This window comes from Rana temporaria, chromosome 7, assembly GCF_905171775.1.
Source record: "Rana temporaria chromosome 7, aRanTem1.1, whole genome shotgun sequence".
Lineage (NCBI taxonomy): Eukaryota > Metazoa > Chordata > Amphibia > Anura > Ranidae > Rana > Rana temporaria.
In genome coordinates this window covers 137,637,060-137,661,264 of record NC_053495.1, presented here as the reverse complement: position 1 = coordinate 137,661,264, position 24,205 = coordinate 137,637,060, and the positions used below count along the sequence as shown (strand labels likewise).

At 42.2% G+C, this 24,205-nt stretch overlaps 1 protein-coding gene across 1 annotated transcript in view; it reads left to right on the top strand.

Moving 5' to 3' along the window:
* The window catches only part of LOC120945677 (retinol dehydrogenase 8-like), a 31,172-nt gene extending 21,981 nt beyond the window's left edge, over positions 1-9,191 (top strand). Inside the window, exons 3-6 of the mRNA XM_040360009.1 lie at positions 1,371-1,550; positions 2,072-2,165; positions 4,146-4,329; positions 8,186-9,191. Coding sequence (XP_040215943.1) covers positions 1,371-1,550; positions 2,072-2,165; positions 4,146-4,329; positions 8,186-8,416 — 689 coding nt within the window. The 3' untranslated portion in view covers positions 8,417-9,191. The remainder of the gene's footprint in view (positions 1-1,370; positions 1,551-2,071; positions 2,166-4,145; positions 4,330-8,185) is intronic.
* The last annotated feature ends 15,014 nt before the right edge of the window (positions 9,192-24,205 follow it).

Here is a 24,205-nt window from a genome sequence, read left to right as displayed (position 1 = left end):
AAACCATAAATGATAGCCGTCCCATATTTTTACCAGTTGTGGGGTAGGTCTTCCCCTGCCTACCCCCAAAACATGGGGTTTCTGTGACCTCTGGTCGTCGAGCTACAACCCCCGAAGTCAATTTTTTTTATTTATTTTTTCTGAATTTTTTTTTTTTTTTGGGGGGCAAATGGGCCTATCTTGAGAAAGGGGCCTGGAGCTGCAGCTCCATCAGCCCCCTTGTTAATCCGGCCCTGGCAGTCAGGTGGAAGATGCGCAACACAGCCGAGCTAAAACAGAGACCCATAATTTGGCATGAAAATCTGAGCTAAACTACAGCTAAGTTAACTAAATTTACAAAATAGCGCCTACTCAACAGGAGCAGAGCGCTACACTTCAAAAAGACAAACATTACAATCCTGCATCATGTCTTCATGCAGAAAAGTTATCAAAGGAGATTTAAATCTAGATACAGTATTCCTTAGTATTATAAAACAGAGAAGGTTGGAGATGGTTGTTGAAGTCATAGATGCACAAAACCCTTCTAAGTCATAAAGCTAAAGGTTGTAATATTTTACTGCCTACAGCTAGCAATAAACATATATATTTTAATTAATATAGCATGTACACATCCAACAGATATTTCCAGTGCTGTAATTCTCTAATACTTGATATTTACATTGTAATTTATTGCTAATGACATACTGAACGGTTATTGTATCATGCAACACTCATTTCAGTTTCTGAATACTTTTTTTTGTGAGTTAGGCCTTGTACAGACGACCGGATCTATCCGCTGGGATTGATCCGCGGATCAGTTCCAGCAGATAGATCCGGTCGTGTGTACGGCCTAGCGGACATTTCCCAGCGGATAAAAATCCAGTCGACGGATTCCCAGCGGATAAAAATTTCTTAGCATGCTAAGAAATCTATCCGCTGAAATCCAGTCCAGCGGACTGACCCGGTTGTCTGTACAGACTCACCGGATCAGTCCGTCCGCTCCCATCCCTCGCATGTGTCGTAATGATTCGACACATGCGTGGAAGTATTTACCTTCCAGCGTCGCGCACGTCGCCGCGTCATCGTCGCGGCCACGTCACTGCGGATGTATTCCGCTTGGGATTTCGATCTGATGGTGTGTACAGCCATCAGATCCAAACCCGCCAGAGGATTTATCCTCTCGTCTGTACGAGGCCTTAAACAAAACCAAAGAGTTTGCTTGCTACATACATTTGGATAATATTGTATTGTAAAGTTTGAATTTTGCATACACCATCTATCCTATGAAAGTAAAGTATGCATGATGCTTAGGATGTGAACAATATGCAAAACAACATAGCATCTCAGTCTTGTTAGCAAGTTTATATGTTCTAAATCTTTATTACCCACAGTTAGTAATGCTGGAATGGGACTTATTGGCCCCATTGAATGTCAAACCATTGAAGAAATGAAAACTGTAATGGACACAAACTTCTTTGGACTGGTCAGACTACTGAAAGAAATATTACCGGACATGAAGAAGAAGAAGAGTGGACACATAGTAATAATAAGCAGCGTGATGGGAATACAAGGTACAGTAGATTTTGTACTATGAGAATACGCTGGAACAACTGGCCCTCTAGCACTGCATGGTGTATGTCTCCCCATATTTAAACATGCTCTGCTGATCAATGAAAGCATTTTACAGCTTGCTAAGATCAAGCAATTTGCACTTTGTGTCTCATATGGATAAGGCCAGAAGTGACAAATGTTCCATCTGATCAAAAGTATATATGCTGTATGGCCACAGGCATGGTCCAGACTCTAGACCAGGGATATGCAATTAGCGGACCTCTAGCTGTTGCAGAACTACAAGTCCCATGAGGCATAGCAAGACTCTGACAGCCACAAGCATGACACCCAGAGGCAGAGGCATGATGGGACTTGTAGTTTTGCAACAGCTGGAGGTCCGCTAATTGCATATCCCTGCTCTAGACTATGCCTGTAGAATCTACTCTGAGTAATATAGAAATGTATATAAGGCTGAACTAGACACTTTTTTATGTAGCTGACTATCTTAATATGAAATAAAAGTGTATGTCTGTTCTTGCAGGTATTCTGTTTAATGATGTGTATGCTGCCTCCAAGTTTGCCGTTGAAGGCTTTTGTGAAAGTCTTGCAATACAGGCATTGAAATTCAAATTGCAGTAAGTAAAACCTGGGACATAAATGCATTTGGGGTGTATGGGGCGTGCATGGGCCCAGCTCAGATTGTGACAATATGCTATGCAACACAGGCCACATAGTCAGTTTCTCAACAGTCTGAAGATAGATGAGTATAAAAACAGTAGTGACAAGAAGAGTGACAAGTTTGAAAAAAAATAACAATATTTTTTACTTTTTTCTATAATAAATATCAATTTTTTTTAAAAAAACAACACATTTTTTCCTCGGTTTAGGCCGATATGTAATCTTCTACATATTTTTGGTAAAAAAAATTGCAATAAGCGTATATTAATTGATTTGTGCAAAAGTTATAGCATCTACAAAATAGGGGATAGATTTATAGCATTTTTTTTTTTTTTACTATTAACGGCGGCGATCAGCGATTTTTATCGTGACTGCGATATTGCGGCAGACATATCGAACACTTTTGACACTATTTGGGGACCATTCACATTTATACAGCAATCCGTGCTATAAAATTGCATTGATTACTGTAAAAATGTGACTGACAGGGAAGGGGTTAACACGTTAACACTAGGGGGCGATGAAGGGGTTAAATATGTTCCCTAGGGAGTGATTCTAACTGTAGGGGGAGGGGACTCGTAAGGGATGGGGACCGATCGGTGTTCCTCTGTACAAGGAACACACCATCGGTCTCCTCTTACCTGACAGGACATGGATACACACAGATCCACGTCCTGCTCTGTTATTGGGCAATCACGGGTGCCCGGCAGACATCGCGGCCGCCGGGCACACGCATCGGGTTCCCAGTAAGAACGCCCCCTAGTGGCTCGGGAAGACAAGGACGTCATATGACGCCCGCCCCAAAATGAGAGCTTCATTGTCCGGCCGTCATATGACGGCCGGCGGTGGAGACGCAATTAGAAAAACTATTGTTTTTTTCAGGAATCCCTTTGCATGTATTAAAGCGGTAGTTCACCCTGACCCACATGATGTTACCATCGAGACAGGCATTGTAGCGCGAGCTACAGTATGCCTGTCCCGATTTTTTTAACCCCGTACTCACCTCGTAGTCGTCCATCGTAGATTTCGGCTCCCGCGGGGAATGGGCGTGCCTATGGAGAGGGAGGATGATTGACGGCCGGCCCTGGCACGTCACTCTCCCCGAAGACAGCCGGAGTAGGTCTCGGCTCTTCACGGCGCGTGCGCACAGGCTATGCGCACGCGTCGTGAAGACCAAGCCTATTTCGGCTATTTCCGGAGAAGCGTGACGCACCAGAGCCGGCCGTCAATCATCCTCCGTCTCCAGAGGCACGCCCATTCCCCGGTATCTTCGATGGACGACTACAAGGTGAGTATGGGGGGAAAAAATTCGGGACAGGCATACTGTAGCTCGCGCTACAGTGCCTGATTTAAAGGTAAAAGAAAATTTTTTTTTTTTTTTCCTGTCGATAGGGTGAACCCCCGCTTTAAAGGAGAAGTTTGGGGTTAACAAAAACAAAAAAAAAACAAGCACACATACTCCCCTCTTTGCTGCAGTATTGGTGTATTGTGGCAGCTGTCCCATGTTGGCTCCAAGCCCAAGAACTGAGCGATCACATGACCAATGATTACTTTGTTCTCAGTCTGATCAAAGCAGAAGGCGGTCCCACTCAGAATGGCTCTCTGCTTTACCCCTCCAGTGCTCACTGGGGTTGGTTGGGAAGGGGGCTGACTCCGGCTCTCTGTCACATGCTGAGAGGCAGAGCCAACTATCAATCAGGCAGCTGGGTGGATGTCGACAATATTGTTGAGACCCTTCAAGAGCCTGGAGAAGTTCTGACATGTCGGGTAGCCTGCTATCAGATGATTCAGGATCACAGGAGAGCAAAAGTAAGCACACTCCTGTGATCCACAGGAGAAGTATGGCCAAAAAAAAAGGTTTGGCCATACTTCGATTTTAAATTTAGTTGTAAAAAAAAAAAAATGATTGACTGTATTGTCTCCTTATTATGTTGTAGGCTGAGCCTAATTGAACCTGGCCCGGTTATCACAGAGTTTGAAAAGAAAGTCTACGATGACGGAATGAAAATGGATCTTTCTGGAGTAGATACGGAAACCGCGGAGATGTTTACCAATGTCTATCTTAAAAATTATAAATCAATCTTCCAGAGCCTGGGCCAGACAGCTGAAGATGTGGCAGAGGTAATAGCATTAAAGAATCATCCTGACAATTCAAATTGGAGTTGACATCCAAAAAAAACTACATAGATAGATAAAGGGCTCCCAATCAAATTGTTCTCAGCCAAAGCAAAAGACAATCAGAAAGTGTTGCTGACTTTTCTTAAAGTTGTTCTAAAGCCTTACGTTTTTTTTGTTGTTGTTTTTTTTTTTACCATAATGCATTCTCTGCATTAATGTAAAAAAACTTTTATGCAGCTCATTCCTAGCCCCCCCCCCCCCCCCCCACACAGCCTTCCCTCATGCTTACCTGAGTCTGATCTCGATCCAGTACCATGCCTAACAGCAACGACTCTCTGCTCTCTCTCTCCTCACAGGGCAGATTGATAGCAGTGGGAGCCATTGGCTCCCGCTGATTTCAATCAAATCCAGTGATGAGGGAGAGGGGGTGGGGCCAAACACGAGTGCCTCTATAGTTTGAGGCTTCCAATGGTGCACTTAGAGAAGAGGTGGAGCCAGGGGTGCTGATGGGGGACTTCAGAGATTCAGGGCTGCTCTGTGCAAAACCATTGTGTGACGTGTTGGGCTGATGTCCCCTGAACATATGTAACTATGAATCCCTAGGTACTGCACTATGCTTTTTTGTTTGTTCAGTGTTTGGTGGGTGAGTGGCACCTGGCTAGAATTGAAAATGCATGCTTATTGTCCCACTTGCCGACCACCCACAGTATATATACATCATTACTTTGACGTTAAATATCATTGTTATCGCAGCAGCTAGCTGCCATAACACCGGTATCTTTTTTCTGTGGGCGATTCGGCATAGAATATAAGTGTTCCTTGGGGCTGGGGCCTTGGTTCCTTGGAATCCCCCCCCCCCCCCCCCATGCGCTTCCCATTAGTTTCCGAGCTTGCCCGAGCCGTCTGTAAGAGAAGAAACTGTTCAATCATAATTTTTTTTGCTTTTAATTGTATATTAAAGATCTGGGGTCAAAAAGACGGATCATAAAAGAGGACCTGTCGTGCTTATTTCTATTACAAGAAATGTTTAAATTCCCTGTCTTAGGAATAAAAGTGATTAAAAATGAATAAGAATAAAAGGGACATGGTAAAAATAAAAAATAAAAGTAAAATAAATAATAATAAAAAAAAATAAAAAGTGCCCCATCTCTTGAACGCATTTGTAAGTCGTGCCCACATATGTAAAGGGTGTTCAAACCACACATGTGAGGTATCACCGCGATCGTTAATTCTAATAATTCTAGCACTAGACCTCCACTGTAACTCTAAACAGGTAACCTGTAAAGTAATTTAAATTGTCTATGGAGCTTTGTAAGTACCGTGGTTTGTCGCCATTCCACGAGTGTGTGCAATTTTAAAGTGGGGGTTCACCCGGAAAAAAAAAAAAATGTAACATTAGATTGAAGCTAATTACGGGAAGTAGAATCGGGTGCTTTTTTTCAAATCAATGCAGTACTTACCGTTACCGTTAGATAGATGTTCTCCGCCGCTTCCGGGTATGGTCTTCGGGACTGGGCGTTCCTATTTGATTGACAGCCTTCCGACAGTCGCATACAGCACGTCACGAGTTGCCGAACGTCGGTGCGGCTCTATACGGCGCCTGCGCACCGACGTTCGGCTACTTTCGGAAACTCGTGACGCGCTGTATGCAACGGTCGGAAGGCTGTCAATCAAATAGGAACGCCCAGTCCCGCAGCCCATACCCGGAAGCCACGGAGAACATCTCCCTCTAAAACGGTAAGTACTACATTGGTTTAAAAAAAACCACCCGATTCTGGTTCCCGTAATTAGCCTCAATCTAATGTTAAAAATAGATTTTTTGGGTGAACCTCCACTTTAAAGCATGTCATGTTAGGTATTTATTTACTTAGCGTAACATCTTGTTTCACATAATACAAAAAAATTGGACTACCTTTTGTGTTTTTTTGTTATTTTTATTTATTAAAGTGTATTTTTTCCCCAAAAAATTGTGTTTGAAAAGCCGCTGTGCAAATCCAGTGTGACATAATATATTTCAAAGATGCATTGCATTCTCTAAGCTCTCTGTTAAAAAAAAATATACAATGTTTGGGGGTTCTAAGTAATTTTCTAAAAAAAAAAAAAAAAAAATACTAATTTAAAAAAGTTCCAGAAAAGGCCTGGTCAGCAGGAGGTTAAATTCCTATGTGCAACGACACAGATTTGAAATTAGCATGTATAAGTATACTTTTATAAAAAAAAAAAGTGCACACTAAAACAAAGGGGCCCAATGTGCACTTTCCGGCGCCAAAGAAAATGATTTATCTGTCAATGAGGTTCCATAAATGGAATATAGAAATAATCATCCAATAAATATATAAATAAATCAATATCAAAAACTGATCAGTATGATATGATAAACAATGCAGCAGCTGTTTAAAATAGATGAAAAATGAATTACCCCCCCCCCATCCCCCCTCCCCTTTTATTTATTTATTTTTAATTTTTTTTTTTTTTTTTTAAAACCTAGACCTTTTCTGTAGTGTTGGGGACTAAGGGCTCCCCTACCGGGGTCATTTAGGTTTAATATATGCTGAAGGTATCTTACTTGTTATGATTTTGAGCTGCCCAGATCCTCTAGTTGTGAGTTTACTCGACCCTGAATCCTACGAAGTGACTCAGCTATCTTAACTATCTGTAAAATGTGTTGTCTGATGGAGAATTTGGGCTCCGAGGGACTTCAATATCTAAATATTGGTCATTGATTGGCCTTCAGTATTAGTTATGTTATGTAGAGGGGCCGCAATTCAGGATCCATCCCTCAATTTGGGTCAATAATGGTTCTATATTTAGTATAGCAAGCATTTGTAGTAATGTGATATTGTCTATATGCTTGGATGCCTGCTCATATGTTACCCAGTATCATTTTCCCTCTTACTTTTGTTTGTTATGATTGAAATTATTTTTTTTTATTTTTATTTTTTCTCGGATTGTTTTCCCCCCCTTTTTTTTTTTTTTTTTTTTTTATTTATTTATTTTTTTTTTTTTTTTTTTACTTTCCTTTCCCCCCCCTTTTTTTTTTCTTTTTATTACGACTTACTATGTGCAGAGCATGCGAGGATTGTTCGCTGCTCTCTGTGTTGACGCATATAATCTTTACTTGAAAAACAAATAAAAATCATTGAAACAGAAAATAGATGAAAAAAATCACCTATCAAAAATTAAAGAATTGTATCAACGCATATACCCAAAAATGGATCATAAAATGATAAAACGGCGCTAAAGATGGATAAAGTCCAAAATCACATGTGTAAAAATAAGTAAAAAAATGTTGGAAAGTTTCAAAAGTAGTTTAGTAGATCAAAGTTCAGACAGTGGAAAGTGCTTCTAGGGTTGACGTAGTAGTGCACCCTACACCAGCTCCCAATCTTCACCACAAAAGTAAAGTACACTTCCCCTCTGGGGTTCACACTCACCAGATAACAGAATAAGCTGAGCTTTGATCTACTAATCTGGTGAGTGTGAACCCCAGAGGGGAAGTGTACCTTACTTTTGTGGTGAAGATGGGGAGCTGGTGTAGGGTGCACTACTACTTCAACCCTAGAAGCACTTTCCACTGTCTGAACTTTCATCTACTAAACTACTTTGCGACTTTCCATAATTTTTTACTTATTTTTACACATGTGATTTTGGACTTTATCCATCTTTAGCGCTTTTTTATCATTTTATGATCCATTTTTGGGTATATGTGTTGATACAATTTTTTAAGGTATACTTTTATGTCTAGATGTTATACGTCTTTCATTATTTGTAGTAATCACTACCACTTGTGTCAAGTGGGTGCTCCTACGCAAAACAAATCAATTGTTTGTTTTTTTCCCCCTTTCTTTTACTTTTTCAGCACACAATGAAGATCATTCTCTCAGATAACCCACCTTTCCGTCACCAGACAAACACTCTCTACACCCCGATGACAACACTAAAATATGCTGATCCAAATGGTGACTTACCCATTGACACCTTCTATAAGATGGTCTTTCAACATGACAAAGTTTTCAATGCAAGCCTTAATTTTATCAAATTGCTGAGATGGAGAAGTAAAAAGAGTTTTGACCTTGGGAAGAATCAGTGATGATAAGCTCTCAATATACTTCCATTGTATATTTGATCACTTTCTATGCAAAATGATTAAACCCTTAAACCCTAACACTTCAGTGTTCATGGAAAAAGGAGTTGTGAAAAGTTTTCCCATAAATTAGAAAATCAGTCCAGACTACTATAGGCTTCGTAGAACTGTCTCTTATCACCAAAGTAAAATATAAGAGGTATATTTTTTAAGTTTTTCAAATAAAATGGAATGCACTGTAAGCCCCCTGCAGCCCTTCTGAAAAGCACGTCGGAACTCGTATCCCACTGTTTTCTACAGCTTTCAACAGACTATGGGAACCATTATGAATGTATGGTTGCACTGTTATATGCAGAAGACTTGGCTGATTGCATGTCCTATTCCCTATACCTTATATAACCATGGAGGAGTTTTTACAAATACAATTATTTACACTGTTTTAGGTTTTTCCAGCTGCAGTGCTTTTATAGGAGCGATAGTGTTCCTTTGAAACACGCACATTTGCTAAACTTCTCTATTTTTGTATTTTCCTTTGTAAATATATTGTAAATTATGTTGTTTATGCTTATATGGTTTTAACTGTGGAATGCTGAGAGTTGTGTTTGTAGGTCAATGGAAAAATTATGATTATGAAAATACTTTAAATTATTTCTGATAAAAAAAAAAAAAATACATTACTAATCAAGCAAAAATGTAACTGGGCTAAACAATGTTAGTACAATCAATACAAACTGTAAACTGACAAACTATCTGCTAAAACAAATGCCTCCTTCTTTTTTTTTTTTTTTTTTTTTTTTAGAAAGACAATAAACGCCAAAGCCAATTTTTGTTTCTAATGTAAACGTGTCAGTATCCTAATGGTACTCAAAAGACTATAGAATTACTAGACATACCTTTATGGGACTTCTATATTACCCATGGGTTCTGAACTTAAAGCGGGGGTTCACCCTATAAACAAGAATTTTTTTTTTTTTTTTCTTCTAGCATAAAATCAGGCATTGTAGCGCGAGCTACAGTATGCCTGTCTCAAATTTTTTTATCCCCGTACTCACTGTGTAATCGTACATAGACAATTCCGACTGCCCACAGGGAATGGGCGTTCCAATCCAGACGGAAGGTGATTGACGGCCGGCTCTGGCGCGTCACGCTTCTCCGGAAATAGCCGAAATAGGCTTGGCTCTTCACGGCGCCTGCGCATAGCCTGTGCGCAGGCGCCGTGAAGAGCCGAGACCTACTCCGGCTGTCTTCGGGGAGCGTGACGTGCCAGAGCCGGCCGTCAATCATCCTCCCTCTCCATAGGCACGCCCATTCCCCGCGGGAGTCGGAATCTATAATGTACCAGTACACTGTGAGTACGGGGATAAAAAATTCGAGACAGGCATACTGTAGCTCGCGCTACAATGCCTGATTTTATGGTACAATGTTGACACTGAGGGTGAACTACCGCTTTAAAGTGGATGTAAACCCTCCATACACCCAGTGAAGTGAACAGCCTCAGATTAACTAAATCTCCCTACATAAGTTTTACATGTATATCTGCTGTCTTCACATTTATATACTGTTTAGAAAGTTGAGGTCGTGTTAGGAGATTTTCTCTTCCTGGTTAACACAGAGTGTGATGTCTGGGCATACAGCCAAGATAGCTAACATTGCTGATAGGAGGAAAGGCACACACCCCCTCTCATCATAGGCAGAGACTCTGAGGTGTTTTGTAATAGGACTTGCTCCCAGCTAATCTATTTTAGCAACCTCCCCGGACTGAAGATTCAGGCTGATTTTGTCTAAAGTGTCTGAGAATTTGTCAGGAGTTATCAGGCTGATAACAGAGGAACAGTTTAGGAGAGAGCTATGGGACTTAGCTCATTGAAGAGAGATAACAAAATACTGCAGATATATGTGCTCAGCTAAAATTTCATGAATCAGCTTTACATCCACTTTAAATTATTTATTTATTTCTTATGTTACAATGTACAGTATATGATTTCCTATCATCTGTGCCTAGTCTTTGCCACACAGAGTTAATCCAGCTCTGAGCAATCCTCTTTTATTGTTCAGTGAAATAAAACGGACTTACAGAGAAAAACCTTAGTCCATTCCCCCTTGCTGTGAGTGACAGGTTATTTACATATCTCATGCACTAGCCTGGAGACAGGCATTATTTTTTAATTCCCACCCCCCACTCCCTTTCTGAAGTCATCTGGTTACTTTTCTGGATTTTGACTGGATGTTAGTAATCATCGCAGAATTTAGTGTAAGGAATACACAAGAGAAAACTCCACCCACCGAGCTCCAGACAACAGATCCATCCACAGAATCTGCAGTTTTTCAGTTCTTATAACAGACAGAGGGGAGACATTTGACAAGCAAGGATACATGCAGGAGGCATCTATATCCTTATAGATCAGCACTATGGCAGTGGTTTAAAAAGGATGAGAGTGAGTTTACATCCACTTCATAGGCGTGTGCCAGGTGTGCTTGGGCACACCCTAATCCTGGGGTTGGCAACCTGTCAATGTTGGGCAGGTGATAGGTAAAGCGCAATCCTTCCTTGCCAGCCCTTAGAACCTGGACAGGAAAAGTGGCGGAGGTGGAATTTAGTGGAACCGATCTGTATTTTCCTCCTGCAGCAGCTGAAAGTAGGCTTTTCCTTCTCTCCCTTTTGTCAATGCCATGCAGGAGTTAAATTTAGGGGATCGGTACTAATATATGCCACCCCTTCTTTCCTTGTTCCTCTTCCTTCTTTTGTCTGGATCCATGTGCTCCCTTGTTCCTGCTTCCCCCCATTGTTTCAGGTTGGTATGTCAAATGCATATGTGTTGGAGCTTTGGGGTGCACACCCTAATGCAATAGGCTGCGCACACCTATGATCCACTTTAAGTTAAGTTTAGATGCCAGCAGGCAATACCAAATGGTGATCTACCCCATCACAGATCCTGCATGTTCCTACTGGCCAGTAAGGCTGCTCATTATATAACGATAACCAGGAGAAATGCATGACAGTCAGACCAGCTCTTGATACTTCCAGGAGCACCATTAGAATCATGGCATCTGGATTCACTACTGACAGGTGTACTTTAATAATATACAAGTTCAAAAACTCCAGACAATTTTACATATACCTTTACTATAATAAGTACATGAATAACACCTCCCTGTAATCCAGGGCTGTCTTAATGAGAGGGCACACCTGGGCACTGGCCAGGGGCCCCAGCTGCATGGGAGGCCCCTGCACTTTCCCCAAAGCAGCTGGACCTTGATCCCACGCTGCCCTGAAAATGGGGGCCCCATGATGGTACTGAGAGTGATGGATACACAGGGGAGGCAGTCTGCCTCCTACCTTCTTGATGTCTGTTTACCTGCACTGTCAACATTGTAGGGGGCCCAGAGCCTTACTTTGCCCAGGGGCCCACGATGCTATTAAGACGGCCCTGCTGTAATCTCCTGCACAGCAGTATGTATGCTTCAATAGGGAGGTTCATTACTCTGAGGCCACCAGGTCATCACTGCACTGCACAGTGCTACTGAATGCAATGGGACTGCATACAAATGCATGTCAGTGTGTGTTTCAATAGAAAACGCATGTGCCTAAAAACACATAAATGTCAATATAGCCTTAATGGCTAGCTTGAGTAGAAATTATAGCATGTTTCAAGGCACAGGGCCCTAGCATGTTTGGTCTGTTCTTTTTAACCAAAACGTCTTTAGGTAGTTTATAGCTGGATATACAACTACTGAATTTTGGATGATTCCAGCTAAAATCTGCTGAAATTTGCATGTGTTGCCCTCTAAAGACTCATACACATGGTCTGATTGTGGGACGACCGAAAATCTGATTTTTGTCAAAAGGGCATGTGCAGGATTTTGTCTAGCATACTAAAGATATGCAAATTGTCGTTTGACAAACAGGAACATAGTGACGTACTATGAGAGTATAAAGAGGAAGTTAACTTCTCAAGCGCCACCCTTTGGGCCCCTTCTGCTAATTTCGTGTTGGTAGTATATCATGCAAAATAAATGCTTTTTAAAATACATTTGGCATAACTACATGCAAAGCAGTTTCATTATTATCCCATTAACCACTTAAGACCCGGACCAAAATGCAACTAAAGGACGTTGCCCCTTTGTGATTCGGCACTGCGTCGCTTTAACTGACAATTGCGCGGTCGTGCGACGTGGCTCCCAAACAAAATTGGCGTCCTTTTTTTCCCACAAATAGAGCTTTCTTTTGGTGGTATTTGATCACCTCTGCGGCTTTAATTTTTTGCGCTATAAACAAAAATAGAGCGACAATTTTGAAAAAAATTCAATATTTTTTACTTTTTGCTATAATAAATATCCCCCAAAAATATATAATTTTTTTTTTTTTTACTCAGTTTAGGCCGATACGTATTCTTCTAAAAATGTTTGGTAAAAAAATTTATAGCGTTTACAAAATAGGGGATAGTTTTATTGCATTTTTATTAATCTTTTTTTTTTTTTTTTTTTACTACTAATGGCGGCGATCAGCGTTTTTTTTCATGACTGCGACATTATGGCGGACAATTTTGACACATTTTTGGGACCATTGTCATTTTCACAGCAAAAAATGCATTAAAAATGCATTTATTGTGAAAATACAGTTGCAGTTTGGGAGTTAACCACAAGGGGGCGCTGATGGAGTTATGTGTTCCCTGAAGTGTGTTTACAACTGTAGGGGGGTGTGGCTGTAGGTGTGACGTCATCGATTGTGTCCCCCTATAAAAGGGATGACACGATCGATGCAGCCGCCACAGTGAAGCACGGGGAAGCCGTTCTTCAGCTCCGGGTCGCGGGTCTCCAGCGGCAATCGGGTCCACTGGTCCCACGGTCACGGAGCTTTGGAGCGGGTCGCTGGGAGTGCGCCCGCGACCCACGGCTGGGTACAGGACGTACCTGTACGTACATGTGCCCAGCCGTGCCATTCTGCTGACGTATATGTGCAGGAGGCGGTCCTTAAGTGGTTAAAGAAAATTAGAATTTTGACATATCATCAATTGCCGTGTCACAAATGTTAATTCTAGATTACGAACAGTAGTTTACAAGACCAAACTCTTCCCAGTCGTTCCTTGATTCCGAGCATGCGTGTTTGTACTTTCAACTTTTGTGTGACGGATTTCCGTACTGAACATCCGAAAATCAGACGTTGAGTTCACATCAGACAGAAATGTTATAGCCTGCACATCCAGCTTTTATCGAATGTAAAAGTCAAATCGTCTGTTGAATGCACCGTACTAATGTTCTGAAAATACGCAGACAGCTCGTCTTCAGACTTTTCCCTTCTGGTTTTCGTACCATGTGGAACATCAGGATTGACAAAAGTCGATTTTTTTTTTATTTACTTTTTTTTAAGGAGCTGGATGGGAGATTGTCAGCCAAACAGCACCTACAACCAATCAGATGCAGGCACTGTTCAGAGTACAAAATCCCACAGCAGGAGATTTGTCCATCTATGATGTTTAGCATGGATTGAGGAATATGTTAGATTTAAATTCTTCAGCCTGCAGACTGATGGAAAGACATCTATACATTTATGGGCAGCTTTAGATTACCTTTTTATTTTACATACCTGTTGTTTTGTTATCAGGTACATAATGAACTTAATTATACCTAGCATTAACCGATTGCAAAACTGAGTTATGGATGGACAGCTTTGTTGGTTACATTTTGCTCCTGCCCCATTTTTTGTTTCAGTTAAAGCGGAGTTCCACCCGAAAGTGGAACTTCCGCTTTAAGCACTCCTCACCCCCTGACATGCCACATTTGGCATGTCATTTTTTTGGGGGGGTGTGTTGACCTTACCTTTAGTGGAACATCCTGTCCCACGTCCTGCTTTCTTTTTTGGGCCGCCTAGGTGACTCCTCCTCTTGCCCTAGGTGGCCCCTCCCTGCTAGCAATCTTCTTGGACACAACCCAGGTCCCAGAAGATCGGCTGGCCAATAGGAGAGAGCAGCGCGACTCGTGCCCATCCATGAAGCCGTAATAGGGTTGCCACCTCATCCCTTTAAACCCGAACACACATGAATTACACAGGTTCTGAGTCTAATATAATGCAGGAAAGGCACCAAGTGAATTTAATTACCACCTTAATCAGCCACAGAACCTGTGTAATTAATATGTGTTCGGGTTTAAAGGGATGAGGTGGCAGCCGTAAGCTGTCATGGCCGGGTGCCCACAGTTACGATGATGGCGCTGAGGAGAGGAGGGGAAGAGGAGTGAGCCTCCGGGTGGCCGCCACGCTGGACAGTGGGGCAGGTAAGTGTCGGTTTTTTAAAAGTCAGCAGCTATGCTTTTTGTAGCTGCTGACTTTTTAAATAAACGAAAACACGGGTGAAACTCCCCTTTAAAAATGTATTTGCTACATGCATTTGTCATTTTATGTTACAGGATGGAGTCGTACTATCCATGAATAATTTTCATAGTTTATACACTAGAATGAATGACTTTAAGCAATGTATGTGGTTTATAAAAACTGGAGCAGGTAAACATATGAACAGATTTCTTGCTTCCTGTGAAAGATGAAACCTATTTGTTCTCTACGGGTAAATGCTCTGGTTTTTCTTCATTTTTGTAAATCTGCACCATACTACTGTGATATTAGAGTTTTGCAGTTGATGCAGTACAACCTGCTAACAGAGCAAATGTAAGCATGAGATTCAGCAGCTTTTTGTAATCCTATATACAATATTGTAATTTGCTTTGTTATGTAAAATGTTAGTGTTTGGATTATAATAATAAAAATATTTCTATTCATTGGTTTATTCTATTTTTCAATTTACAAACTCTTCGTAGTTTGATATTTGATTAATTTAGGCAGGGTTTATAAGCAAATGCATTGACTGTTATGCAGCGTGCACAGGGCCAGATTAAGAACATCATGGGCCTGGTGCTGAGGATTTTGGTGGGGCCTTTTAGGCTGCATTCACACCTCCGCGACAAGTAACGCTGCGTACGCGGCGTATTTTGCCGCGAATAGTGTAACTTTTTTTTTACAAATCCTTCCTATTGCTTTGTATGGCCGAACGCCAATGCCGCCTGAAAAAAAGGGTCCGGGACTTTTTTTCATGCCGCAGGTGTACGGCGTCTATGAGATGTGAACCATCTCATAGACAGCAATGGGAATTCTCCCCTCCAGCGGCACGAGCGGCCGGCGTCGGGCGTTTTGTCGCGGAGGTGTGAATGGGGTGTAATAAATAATAAATAAATGCGTGGGAATGACATGAACGCAGCCCAGCCAAGGCAAGTGACCAAAGGCACAGAACCCAGAAGGAAGACCGGGTGAAGATGGAAGTGTCCAGGCCCCGCCTGATTCATCACAGCACTGGAGGGCTCAGTCTGAAAATTGAAGTGTGCATACTTGTACATTGTGGCATAACCTACCCCAGGGCCTCTAAAAAGTAGTAATGTCAGGAAAGTTTACTACCGCTTTATTATCACAGGATCCCAGGAGCCTCTCATGGGGCCCCCTACTGACCCGGTGGACGGTGGCCCTTGGGCAGTGCCTAAGTGCACAGTTGCCAACATTTAAAAAATATTTTCAGGGCCACTTTTTTATATAAGTGCTATATTTAGAGTAGCTGAGATCCCCGATGTTCCTCTATACATCATAGTAGTAATCACAAAATTAAAGGAGTACTAATAATGGGGCATAACAAATATGAGAACTGATATTTCCTTTAGTTGAACTAACAAAGGTGTGTCCATTCTAGAGCTGGTAACATTGAGGATATTCAGTATAATTTTAAAGAACTGTTTTTGTGGGTAAGCGACATAGGGGAGGAGTATGGACGGTATATAAGTGGGAAGTATGTGCAGGTGAGGGAGAGGAATGTGGAGGGTCTAACAGTGGGCACTATGTACAGGAGAGGAGTACAAAGGGTACGGAAAAAAGCACTATGTACAGGAGAGGAGTGTGAAGGGTATGACAATGGGCAGTATGTACAGGAAGAGTGAGGGGGTATGACAGAGGGTAGTATGTACCAGAGAGAAGTGTGGAGGGTATGATGGGGCAGTATGTACAGGAGAGGAGTGTGGAGGGTATGACAGTGGGCAGTATGTACAGGAGAGGAATGTAGACGGTATGATAGTGGGCTCTATGTATAGGAGAGGAGTGTGGAGGGTATGACAGTGAACACTATGTATAGGAGAGGAGTGTGGACGGTATGACAGTGGGCACTATGTATAGGAGAGGAGTGTGGAGGGTATGACAGTGAGCAGTATGTACAGGAGAGGAGTGTGGAGGGTGCGACAGTGGGCACTAAGTACAGGAGAGAAGTGTATGACAGCAGGCACTATGTACAGGAGAGGAGTGTGAAAGGTATGACAGTGGGCGCTATGTATAGGAGAGGAGTGTGGAGGGTATGACAGTGGGCACTATGTACAGGAGAGGAGTGTGTAGGGTATGACAGTGGGTACTATGTATAGGAGAGAAGTGTGGAGAGTATGACAGTGGGCACTATGTACAGGAGAGGAGTGTGGAGAGTATGACAGTGAGCACTATGTACAGGAGTGGAAGGATATTTAGGGACTGAGTAGTGGTTAAGCGGGTCATACATGGATTGAAATTACGCCAATTATGCAGAGACCAGCCATAGTCAATCTATGTATGGGCTAGCTGGTTTTACACAAGTCAATCTATTAATCAACTTAAGTACAACCAGCCTGTTTTTTTTTCTTAAAACAATCAGTGCTGCCAGCTAAAGTTAGCAACACTGATCATTGTACGCACTGGCATAACACAATAACACTGCAGGAGTGATTACCCCATCCACAGGTCAGCAGGTGAGAGGGTGTGTGGGGACAGGCTGGGGAGAGATACTAGTCAGTGGCTGGGTAGGCACTGGTAGTATCAGAGCCAGATACACACAGGTTACATACGCCACGATCGTTAGAGCGAGAACAATAATTCTAGTACTAGACCTCCTCTGTAACTCTAAACATGTAACCTAAAAAAATGTAAAGCATCGCTTAGGATACCAAAAAAAATTGTGCTAACTTAACTAACTAACTGTTTTTTTAATGAATGAAACATTTTTTTCCAAAAAAACATGTTTGAAAAATTGCTGCGCAAATACCGTGCTAGAATTGCACAATTAATCGTTAAAAAAATCGTGATCTCGATTCAACCCCCCTGACGATCTTCAATGCAGAGTTTGCTGATTCTTTCATATAACAAGTGGAGAGACTTTCAGCTGTCAAAAGAAAATATCTGGGCAGTCTGCCAAGTTTTTAACAGGAAACATTGTAACTGACACTTCCTTCTTAGATCAAAGGGATACACTTCTGTGTGTAAAGAACAAATCTGGGCAGTCTGCGAAGTTTGTAAACAAAATGAAACATTGTAACTAACTAACATTGTAACTAAATTTAACCACTTAAAGTCCAACACTTGTTTCTTAAGTTAGAAAGTAATATTATTTGCTAGAAAATTACTTGGAACCGCCAAACATTATATATATTTTAGCAGAGACTCTAGGGAATACAATGGCTATTGCTGCAATATGTTATGTCACACTGCATTTGCCCACTTCAATGAATAATAAAAACCATAAAAACAAAACAGTGAAGTTAGCCCATTTTTTTTTTGTTTGTTTTAATGTGAAAGATGATGTTACGCCGCAACAATCGTGAGAGAATCGTGATCTATCTTCTAAGAAAAAAAATTGCAATTCTCATTTTAGCCAGAATCATGCAGCTCTGTACCCTGCAACATAAAAAGTGCAAAGACCACCATAGAGTAATTTTCTAGCAAAAAACAAATGATGATTTTTACATGTAGTAGAGAAGTGTCAGAATTGGCCTGGGTGGTAAGGGGTTAATTACCATGAGTAATATACAAATAATTATTATAAGCACTGTGATCCTATCAGTCTGCTGTAGTGTGTCAGCTTGTATTTATATTGGCCGCTCTGAATGTAGCTTCTGACAGGCTGTGCAAGCAGGTCGTATCTCCGGAACCATAAATGATAGCCGTCCCATATTTTAACCAGTTGTGGGGTAGCTCTTCCCATGCCTACCCCCAAATGTGGGGTTTCTGTGACCTCTGGTCATCGAGCTACAACCCCCCAAATTCGATCTTAGAAAAAAAAAAATCTTAAAAAAAAAAAAAAAAAAAAAAATTTGTTTTTTTTTTTTTTTTTTTGGGCAAATGGGCCTATCTTGAGAAAGGGGCCTGGAGCTGCAGCTCCATCAGCCCCATTGTTAATCCGGCCCTGAGCGTGCACACGGTCGGACTTTTGACCGTGCAAAATTCAGTTGGAATTTCTGACAGAAAAATAGAGAACCCGCTCTCTATCTATAGTCCGTCTAAAGACGGAAAAAGTCAGATGGGGCATACACACAGTCGGAATATCCAATGGAAAGCTCCCATCGGACTTTCCATCGAAAATTCCGACCGTGTGTACATGGCATTAGGCTGGGTTCACACTAGGGTTCGCATAGGCTTACAGCAGGAGTCCGGTGCGTCTCAATTCACCGTTTTAGGTCCGATTTCAGCCCAAATTTTTGACTAAATTGGAACCTGAAACGAACCAAAAGAAGCACAGGGCTCCTGTGCAATTCGCACCTTAGTCGCTGCGGAGAATGTGTGAACTGGCTCCAAAGAGAACCCAGCTTTAAAGCGGTTGTAAACCCGCATATAATTTTTTTTTTTTTTACACCTGCAAGGAAAAAGCCATAATGAGCTAGTATGCACCGCATATTAGCTCATTAGGAAATACTTACCTCGGAACGAGGTAGGTAACTTACCTGGTCCACGCCGAGCCGAGCGTGTCTTCCGGGTATCGCCGCTCCAGCCCTGTGATTGGCTGGATCGGCGATGACGTCACTCCCGCGCATCCACGCGGGAGATTTCCTTTCCGGCATGGGTCGGCGGGGCCGGCCCTTCAGCCGAGGATCCCCCCTGCGCATGCACCGATGCAATCAGCGGCACATTGCGAGGGGGATATCTCCTAAACCGTACAGGTTTAGGAGATATTATTTATACCTACAGGTAAGCCTTATTATAGGCTTACCTGTAGGCAAAAGTCAAAAAAGTGGGTTTACAACCACTTTAAATTTAGTTTCAAGAGACAAAAATTCCAATGCATAATGAATAATGATCATTCAAAACAAATGGCACGGCACATGCATGCATTGTGGTAGTGCAAATTACTACAACTCATATATGTAAAGCTAGCCTCAAGCATGTGGAAAATTAAACCGCGCTAATGATCGGTGAATAATAAATGATAACATTTTGACAAAATGAGTATGTATAACTTACAAAAATCTAATGAATAGTGAAAACACAATCCACAGTGAATAAAAGAAAACACTTGATGAATGTCCTTTAGACACAAAAAGCCCCTGTCAACTGAACACAGGAGGGCTACCAGGATTCCAGAAAGTGTAACAGATAAATGTTCATGTAATAAAGTCCAAGAAAAAGAAAAAAAGTGACATCCACCCAGGTGCAGTCCGATCTCAATAGATCAAGGATGATGGTTAACACTGGTGTGACATGCAGTTGAAGACCTCCACCACACACATATGCAAGTCTGCTTACCAGATGGGAATGGTCCCTGGGGTAGGCTGGGTTCACACTACGGTTTTCCCGTCCGTCAGCCGCATACGATTTCAGTATTGAAAACGTACGGGCCCGGACGGGAAAACGTATAGATAGACAATGCATTGCAAATCGTATGCACTCAGATGCATCCGGGTGCGTACGATTTGCTGGCAAAACGTTTTTTAAACGTACGCAAAACCGTGTTCAACCATGGTTTTTCGGACGTTTTTAAAACAGTATGACAAACGCATACTTTTTCTTTAACATTAACGTCAATGGAAAACGCACATATGACGGATGGGAAAACCGTAGTGTGAACCCAGCCTTAGAGGAGACCAAAAACAGCATGTAGCAAATAGCAATCGACAAGCGGCTGGGCTTGGAGGGAGGGGAAGGCGATTCAGCTCAGATCATCCAACAGTATCTCCAGTGGAAATGGTCACATATGTATAAAAAAGAGATGCCTCGATAGTGTGAATTAACTTAAACGTTTATTTATACAAAATGATTAAGAAATGCAATCACATTTTGCAGCATAAAAAAAAGGCCTTAACCTGTAGCTCTGGCCAGCGGCATGCAGGTAACCCATGTAGTTCCGAGTAGTCCAATGGGGTGATGGCAGCGGGCATACCGAGTGTAAACACACACGTCCCAGTTCTGTGAGGAGAGGAGAGAGAGATTGTGTGTTCCTACGAACTGGGAACCACATCTCTCATCTCCTATAGTGAGTCCCATCCCCCACAGTTAGAACACACACACATAGGGAACACAGTTAACCCATTGATTGCCCCCTAGTGTTAACCCCTTCCCTGCCAGTGACAATTACACAGTAGTTTTTTGCATTTGTATAGCACTAATCGCTTTATAAATGCCAATGGTCCCAAAAAGTGTCCGATATGTCCGCCATAATGTTGCAGTCCCAATAAAAATCACGCTATAACTTTTGCGCAAACCATTCAATATACACTTTTTGCGACTTTTACTACCAAAAATATGTAGAATACATATCGGCCTAAACTGAGGAAAAACGTAGCTTTTAAAAGATTGGGGCCATTTATTACAGCAAAAAGTACAAAATATTGTGTTTTTTTTTTTAAATTGTTGCTCTCTTTTTGTTTAAAGCGCAAAAAATAAAAACCGCAGAGATGATCAAATACCACCAAAAGAAAGCTCTATTTGTGGGAAAAAAATAATGTAAATTTTGTTTGGGTCCAGCGTTGCCCGACTGTGCAATTGTCAGTTAAAGCGATACAGTGCCGTATCGCAGAAAATGACCTGGTCATTGAGCAGCCAATTCTTCCGGGGCTAAAGTGGTTAAGGGATAACATTCCATAAAATCATAGCAACAGTACCTTGAAATCAGAGAATACTGGGTAGTTTGTCCAGAGAATGTAGAGTGGCAAAATATCCAAGAGAGTATAAAATGGGAAAAATAAATAGAAAAAAAAGGGGGGGGCAAGAGAGGAGGGTTAGACAGTGCCAGCAGACGAGCTCCAAAGGTAGAGAGCCTTGAGTTAAGAATAAGTTACATACCCAGGCTTGAGGGGAAAATGCCTATGGAAAGCACGGAGGAGGGCAGGAGCATGTATGTCTGAGGATGAGACTCAAAAGCGTTCCTCCATACCGTAACCCCTATATATGAGCAAATTGTGGTGACAAGTGGTAAAAGTGGAGTAATCTTCAAGGGGGACCCCGGTGACCAGAGACCACCTTCCGCAGAAAGAATACACTATGGTAAATGGGTGGGGTTTACTGATATAACGTGGAAACCTTTATATCAGTGCCCCCTTACATTATTGTATTCACTCCCCCCTTTACATCAGTGACCCCCCCCCCCCAGACTGGCCTGGCAGCGCTGTCACTGACCTCTTCTCAGGTGCAATGTGCAGGGATCAGTCAGCCGGCTCCAGCTTGGTGGCTCTTGTTTTATCCTAAAGTCTCCTCACGACAGAGACTGCAGACATGATACAGGAGATAGTCAGAGACTGCAGACATGATACAAGGGATGGTCAGAGACCGCAGACACTGTACAGGAGATGGTCAGAGACTGCAGACATACTACAGGAGATGGTCAGAGATTGCAGACATGTTGCAAGAGATGATGATAGATTGCAGACATGGTACCGGAGATGATCAGAGACTGCGGATATGATATAAGAGATCAATGCAGCCTTACCAGTGCCCATCTGTAGCCTCCCTGTGCCAACAATGAAATTTCCCGGTATCCCGGTAGACCAGTCCAGCCCTGCTTGGAATTGGATTATCTAATGGTGAAGAGCTTCCACAGCCATAGTAAACAGAGCGGTTTCATGAGTCACATGGGCAAGCTGTAGAGGACTCCCATCAATAGCGCCATGTCAGTGAGGTTTCATCTGTGTTGCTGCACATTGCTGTCCGTGTCATTGTGAGAGTCAATTTTGTGTGTGTGCTGCCCATTCTAATTTCTTACCCTCCTGAGTCCTGTCCCTAGGCTACCTACTTTGCCTTAATATTTACCTTAAGGGAACTTTCACACTGGGGCGGGCATAGGTGGTAAAGCACATGTCAGTGATGAGAAGCCTGCAAAGAGGTTCTGTGGCGGATTAAGGTGGTAATTAAACTCAGGAAGTCTACGTGCGTTCCACTGCCATCCAATCGTATCCAGGACACAGCATACCATCGAATCCGCAGCACCAGCGCGGCCCCTGTGGACGGGAGGACACCAGTGAGATGCGGTGAACTCGTTTTTATTGGTTTTTATCATTCATAATCACTGTACGGGCATACACTAGGGACTTGTCATCCATCTTGGTTAATGGGCTGTTGTGTAGACAATACTGTACCATAATTGTGCTATTGTTTTTTGTCTCCACATACGACCCTGCTCGAGTATTAACCCTTACAGTACCAGTTTGATCTGAAGGTTTGTTTTGTGGTAAGCACACATCCCAGTAACTGTTTGGGACTTATCCACACTATTGGTGCAGTATCTGGTGCCAGGTGCACTTATACCAGCTATAGATCACCCTCCACACCATCAGTATCATTCAGGTTTCACCACTTTATTTATTCATTTGGAAGATTATCCACATATTAGCGCTGTTTTTATCAGTATGAACACCTGTTCACGTTTATTGATTCTACTAGTTATATACTTGGAAAAGGTTTTACCTTTTTTAAAAAATAGCTGCTCACAAAGTCTATGCCATCTGACACCACTGGCATTACTTCTTCACAGCATACTTTGCTTTTACTATCCACATTTGTTTGTCTCCACCTCCAACACACTCGGGTTGAGTCACTTAAGCCCCATACACACGGTCACACTTTTTGCCAACCAACTATAAAATCTGCAAGTTTTCTAATTTGTCTGACCGTGTGTACGCTCCATCGGACCAACTTTTTCGGGTTTCATCCAACAAAAAGTTAGGTCTGCAAACGGACCAACTTTTCGGCAACAAAAGTCCGATGGTGTCTTGTCTGACTGTGTGTACAGCAATCCAACCAACTTTTGGACAAAGTGCAAATACGCATGCTCAGAACCAATGTTAAAAGCAACAAACAATAGCAGAAGTTAACCAAAGGGTGGCGGTAAAGAGCAGAAAATAGCAAAAAAAACACGTGATGTTAGGAAAGTTTTAGAAAAGTTTGCAGAAAAGTCTGACTGTGTGTATGCTATGGGTGTGGCCGGACAAATCAATTAGGAAAAAAATCCAAGGGAAATTTTGTTGGATGTCTGACTGTGTGTATGAGCCTTTAGTCTTTTTGGCGCCGGAAGTGCAACCTTAGGCCGTTCTCGTTTGCACCCTTTTATATAGGTGGTAAAGCGCCGCTATTTTTAGCCGCGCCCGATAGTGGTGCGCTTTTAACCCCCGCTAGCGGCCGAAAAAGGGATAAAAAAGCCCGCAGGTGCTTCGGCAGAGCTGGCCATTGATTTCAATGGCAGGGGTGTTTCAGGAGCGATGTATTCACCGCTCCCGCAACGCCCCAAAGATGCTGCTTGCAGGCCTTTTTTTCTAGTCCTGCAAGCGCACCGCTCCTGTGTGAAAGCACTCAGGCTTTCACACTGGGGTGGCAGGGGAGGCGTTTTTTTTCAGGTGCTTTACAGGCACTATGTTTAGCTCTTTCGTGCCTGAAAAACACCTGTGTGAAAGTAGCCTAAACCACATTGCTAATTGCATATTGTACTTGTTTGTAGCCTAAGAAATTTGTTAAAGCTCTAGTTATTTAAATGTTGGAAATACCAGTGAACT